Here is a 6,030-nt window from a genome sequence, read left to right as displayed (position 1 = left end):
ACTCATGTTTTATTTTCCTTCAATACATAACAACCCACACTGAGCAGCTTTATTTGGAAATGGAGTGAATTTCTCTAGAGTCTAGATACCGAATGGTATCTAATGTAATGTAAATCCTATTAAAAGTGAAGCAGTGGTTCCAAACCTTATGGCCTGTGGCCTTAAAATATATATACTATATCTCCTTGTCACATCAGAAGATCTGACTTAAGTGTGGACTACGACCATAGTGTGATTTTTGCTCCTCAGATAGTTTGATTTAAAAGATTTCACATTTATTTCACGTATTTCACAAGAAAACAAAAGCAAAAATTACAGAAGAGTAAGAATAAAAAACATTACATTGTAACAAATTCCTTTTTTCATTCTTTAATAATCTCTTGATTTATCTTGGGACGCTTTGCGGCTCCCGACCCCAAGGTTGCCAATGCTGTAAAGCACAAGGGCCCTAAGACCTTATATGTGATGCCCTGCGTGACATTTACAACATGTATGTGGCAATAAAGAACATATTTCAAAAAAGCTTTTTTTTTTACAATGCATAAGCCCAATTCCTATTAATATGCAAGCTCTTCGGTTTTGAGATAATTCCATTTCTGCAGGTTTCCTTTGTGCAGTAAAGTAGTGACTGGTCTAAACTAGTTGGATTTAAAAGGGTGAAAGAAAGGAGCAACAGTGTGGAACACTGCCCAGGTTTCAATGTCACTGGCTGGGAAGAATGACCACTCTTTGTCCAGCTGCAGTGAGCGGTCCCTGCAAAAAAAAATCACTTAGATAATGCATACCACTGTATTTGAACTACTTTAATTATTGTGTTTTAACAAAAATGAAGAATTTAACATTCTCTATTAAAACCAGCAGTCAAATGTGATTAAAGGGGGGAAATATAAATGCTTGTACACACAGTGGATTGTCCTACTGTCAGTGACATGCACAAGTGTTTGTCTGTGCTTGGCTGTTGCTCAAGTGCAGACACTCTGAAATGTGATTTGTTTTGAAACTGGTTACTTTGGAAACCTTGCCATTGGGTTTGATCATTAACTTAAGCGGTCAGTAAAAGAAATCACCTGTTTGAGGAATGTGGGTTAGGAAATGACTAATAGTTACAACAATCTGACATTAAATATGTGCAATAAAAAGGTTTAAGGAGCCAAACTAAAACATTCATTCTCAACTCAGAACATGTTTTTACAGGTGCCATTTGAGTCGGTGTCAGGTACTCTATGGATATTGAAGCACAACTAAAATCATGTTATAGTTCATTACAGATGAATAGGAATATTAGAAAGTTGTTTGCATGTATAGTCGATTGTGACCACACTCCAGTCCACTTGAGTTTTAAAAATAAAAGACAAGGGATAAGAAAATGTTCCTTTATTAATAATCAAATCAGTGTGTTCACTGTTCAAATCTTAATCAAAACAGTTCTGCCCTCTACTGGTGATTAAATAATATGAGACTCATTATTGTTGTATGTTTTATATAAATAACCAATAGTAACACAAAACATTTTACAACATGTAAAAAAGAGCATAGGGAAATAAAAGATAAATCTGTTTCTATGTCGCTATGGCAAACAGGCCTGACTGGACCAAAGTGAAATCCCTGAGAGATCCTGCTAGCACAGTTCAACAGGTACATAGTATTCTACAAATTCAGTTATAAAAATAACAGTTCAAAAACTTTCTTTCCCTTATAAATATTGTACTGTCTTATAGAGAAAGTTACTTTGATTTCTTGTCGTAGCAAAGAAGTGCAGACGGGCTGTGAGTTCAGCTATAACAAACAACATGAAGGTGAAGAGAAGGCGTCTTCATGAATAGACACTAAAAGACACAAAGAAGAGAAAAATCAAATCACTTATTACTGTACATTTATCTGTACCTGAACAGATTTAAAGCACTTGAAACACAAAAAAGTGTGTGAAACAATTTTTAGTTATCCAAAATCAATCTTGCAAATGACAGGTTTAGTTTAGTTTTTCACAAAACCACATTGATGTATGAAGGTATTTTGGCCATCCGCCACCTGATTACAGCAATATCCATCTTTTCAGAATAAGAGATTGGGTTATTGTCCTTGGATCTATCTTGAGAGGAAAATTTGAGAATGTGACGACATTGTGCAACGTATACAGTATCCCTTGAATGAATGCCACCCATATCAATAATTCAAACTAGTCCTAAAGGGAACAAGGGCGTTTTTCAATCATGGACTAAAGTCATTGAACAAGAGGAAAGCTCAGTGCAGCCAGGTTTTTCAAAACTTATGAGATGCTATGTCAAAATATCTTGTCAATCAAAATAAATGGAGACTATTAATGTAGGCCAGTCTTTTCATGTGATAATGAAGTATGTAGTCTATGTATGACACCAGATATTGCAATTTCCTGTCTAATCTCTCATTTATGCTGACAGCAACTGTCAAAAAATGATTTGTGATCTCACTTGTCCAAAAATCCAGTAAAGCCATCTATCATGGCTGGTGTAGTCAGTAGTTGCTTTGCCAGACCTATCTCCACAGCGCTGTGTCAGCAATAGAGTATGGTCTAGATAGAACGCCTGTCTATTCAGGGATAGGGGGAAAACACTCTAGATTGTTTTTATTTCTTTAAACCAATCCTAACTGTCCGGGGTGGCGCAATATGGAATGCCATTTCATTCGATATTAAATAAAAAAGTAAATACCTAAATAAATAAATGAATACATGAATAAACAAATAAATATGCCATGACATACATCATAAAATAAATAAATGAATCAATAAAAACATAAATAATTAAATTAATGTAAATATTCATATGACAAGGAATCAATTAGTTAAATAAATAAATTAAAGGGTTTTAATTTTTATTATTTCATGGTACTTTATTTTAAGTCCATGTTCCTTTATTTCAAGAGATTTTTCTTTATAAATCCACATTTATTTATTTCCGTGGACTTTTATTTCCTAATGCCACATTTCATTTTGGTCCTATAGCCCACCAGTCCGACGTCCCTTTGTTTAAAAAAATAAAATAAAATCTGCGTCAACATCCCATTGTTCCAACCTCCAGTAAGGTAACGTAACCCCATTTGTACAGGTCCTAGCCACTGACCAATTGGCTATTGTAACCATAACCACTCAAGGTCAAATGCCTAACCCCAACCCAGTAGCGGAGTGGCAATCAGGAGAATCAGGACTTTTCCCAGTGGGCCAGTGGTGTTTTGAGGCTGCGAGGGCCGGTCTGATAATAGTGCTGCCCCTGCCCGACCCACTGCCGCTGCCGCTGCCACTGCCCCTTCCCCTAGGGGCAAGTGGCCCTCCCCCCAATTTTTGAAATAAATGTACCATGAAATAATTAGTAAAAGTAAAACCTTTTATTATATAATTTATTCATTTTATAAGAGTATTTAAATTACATTTATGTATGTATTTATTGCCTCTTATTTATTTCATGATGTATTTTAAAGGCATATTTATGTATTTATTCATGTATTTATTCATTCACTTATTATTGAATAAAACGGCATTCCAAAGTGCTAAGCCCCAATAGTGGGGATAGTGAGAGGGAAGGTACATCCGGCACGTGATGTCAGGATCAATCCCAGTAATGTACATCCATTGAGCCAGTCTATGGCTAATTTAATATACACTGTCTTTGATGAAAACTTATGAGAGTGGGACTTACCTGGCCAATCGGGCTAGAGTGCTGAGAGCCAGGACTCCATCTAAGCCGTAGGCAACGAGTAAGACACTGCTAATGATTACGTCTGCCCTCATCACGTACGTCTGCCACACTAGGAAGTAGATTGTCAGCAGTATAGTTGTCCCTGTCACAATGAGGTTAGCCAGGATATAGTGCTCACTCTCCGTCAGGTTGCCCTTCACACCTGTACAGGGTCAAATAAAGTGTTGTGTTCTGTTCTGTTGTTAAAGGTAAAACAACAAATATACCACAAAGTCTGCATTACAAACTGGGGTCAGGCAGTTTGAAAGGCATGGGCACATACGTTCCAACAAAACAAAACAATGTTATTAGTTGTATTATGGGAAATGTTGGATCCAGTGTTTTTTAGAGCTTGACCCATGCTAGGAATTGAAATCAGGTTGTCTCAACCATGTTTTTTAAACATATCACAGGTTTTTAGATTAATATATGTGTTTTTTACATCCTACAGGCAGCACTCACTTACCACCTATTTTAGCACTTTACAAAATCACACTCGCAGACTAAGAAATCATGTTTTATTAAAAATCTATCTTTACTTTAGTAAACAATTAGTTAATTTTAAGAGATTGGATTGTTTTTTAATATCTCGTCTCTATTGGCTTTGGACGTACACACTACGTTGATAGAAAGTGTAATTACTAAGACAAAAGATAAGAAATCATGATGTTGTAGCAGTTGTTTTGATTGCATTAAAAGGTTGCTCTTCAATTAAGAATCAATTAGGACAAACCTAAAGCTGATAAGAAGTCTGATTGAGGTATGTTGCCTTGGTCCTTTGCCTATGAATTAGTGTTACCTGTTGTTATTTACTGTATAAGTTAGATGTAAGAAGAAACATTGTAAAGTATACAAGTACAAGTGTACAAGTGTTCATCAACCTAAATAAAACTATGATATTCTTTGGGAAATGGATGCTAAGCAACAACCCATGATAATGCAATCAAGTACACTGTACTTAATTGTATGCAGAAAGTGCACCAACAAAGTCATGGATTCTATGTTAAATTGGCAGCATGCCCATAAGGGAGGCATGCTTAAAAGTCAGTCATGGTTCGATGTGTGACTCTGTTCTCTCACCACAGAAAAAATGGAGGAAATCCAGAACAGCCAGGAGCAACAGCAGACCGACATCACAGACCAGAGCATCAACAGGATAAGGCAGCACCAGGCCTGACAGCGACAGACACATTCACTGTTCTCCACGGGTACGTCAAAAAAAATAACCAGGGTTTGTGTTACATATTCAGCACTCACTCTTTTTGATGATCAAGCCGAGAGGGAACAGGAAATAGAAGACAAAGTAGACTGCTGTCACTTTCAGCAGCAACTGGAAAGTAACAGATGACAGCTGGGTGCAATGTTAAGGCGTTAACACTCATCATCAGCCAGTCAGTTAGTCAGCGATAGAGAGACTCGTCTGTTCTACGTACTTTAGACGTAACCGTACTCACTTGAATAAAAAAGAAAAGGATACTACACTGACGTTAGCTGATCTTCCTAGAGAGATAGAGAGATAGAGAGAGAGAGACAGACAGACAGAAACGCAATTAACAAAGATAGCTAATTTTCTTTACGTCCTTGATTAACACAGTGAAACAAAGTAGGAGTATTGATATCCAAACTCTGCAAAGTGCCTGTTAATAATATGAATGAATTTGTTAGCGGTTTGAAGGAGCTAGCTAGCGTTAGCTTAAAAGCGTGCCTGTAGCAACCATAGCAACGCGTCTGCTACCCACCAGGTCTGTGCATCGCCATTTTGATTTTTCCCTCCTCCTCAGCTCTGTCAGTTCCAATTATATACGGTCTATGGTTCCAATTCCAACCCAAAGGATGCACGTCTCTGCCTACTGGCTGGAAGACAAACTACAACTAAAGAGCGCAGTCTTCAAATTAGTCTCACATTGCCAAACCTTACTTCACCACGCTTATACTGTATATTTATGGATTAAAAATGTACTGGTCTTACAGGACTTATTTATTTCAATAATATTCTGTCAAAAGGGAAAGCTGTACAACATTAGGCTACTTTTTGTTTGTTGGATCTATTTTGTGGATCTAAGTTTTCCTATTCTTTTCTAAATTTCACTTTATTTTCTTGATATATTTTGTATAAATTATTGTTGATCTATGCGTGCTAATGCTTGTTTACCTGTATGTTTGTATATTGCATTTTGTAAAAAAATAAATAAAAAAAAATAAAATAAATAAAAACATTGGCCAATTGCGTTATTTCTTTTCTCATTGGCTTGCAGGCCCCTGTTTGAATTCCATGGATTGCTGCTCAAACAAAGCTCCATTAACGACTGTCAGTCACAAG

General features: G+C 36.5%; 1 protein-coding gene across 1 annotated transcript; it reads right to left on the bottom strand.

Annotated features, from left to right (window-relative positions):
* Positions 1 to 1,504: 1,504 nt before the first annotated feature.
* Positions 1,505 to 5,573, bottom strand: LOC117949011 (transmembrane protein 80-like). The gene is made up of 6 exons (XM_034879002.1): positions 5,450 to 5,573; positions 5,188 to 5,210; positions 4,968 to 5,061; positions 4,791 to 4,883; positions 3,672 to 3,873; positions 1,505 to 1,826 (listed from the first exon to the last, which is right to left on the bottom strand). Exons 1-6 carry the CDS (start codon positions 5,466 to 5,468, stop codon positions 1,814 to 1,816), a joined length of 444 nt encoding a protein of 147 aa, XP_034734893.1. The 5' UTR covers positions 5,469 to 5,573; the 3' UTR covers positions 1,505 to 1,813.
* Between the last annotated feature and the right edge of the window lie 457 nt (positions 5,574 to 6,030).

This window comes from Etheostoma cragini, chromosome 8 (genome assembly GCF_013103735.1).
Source record: "Etheostoma cragini isolate CJK2018 chromosome 8, CSU_Ecrag_1.0, whole genome shotgun sequence".
Taxonomy (NCBI): domain Eukaryota; kingdom Metazoa; phylum Chordata; class Actinopteri; order Perciformes; family Percidae; genus Etheostoma; species Etheostoma cragini.
This window is presented reverse-complemented; position numbering and strand designations above follow the sequence as displayed.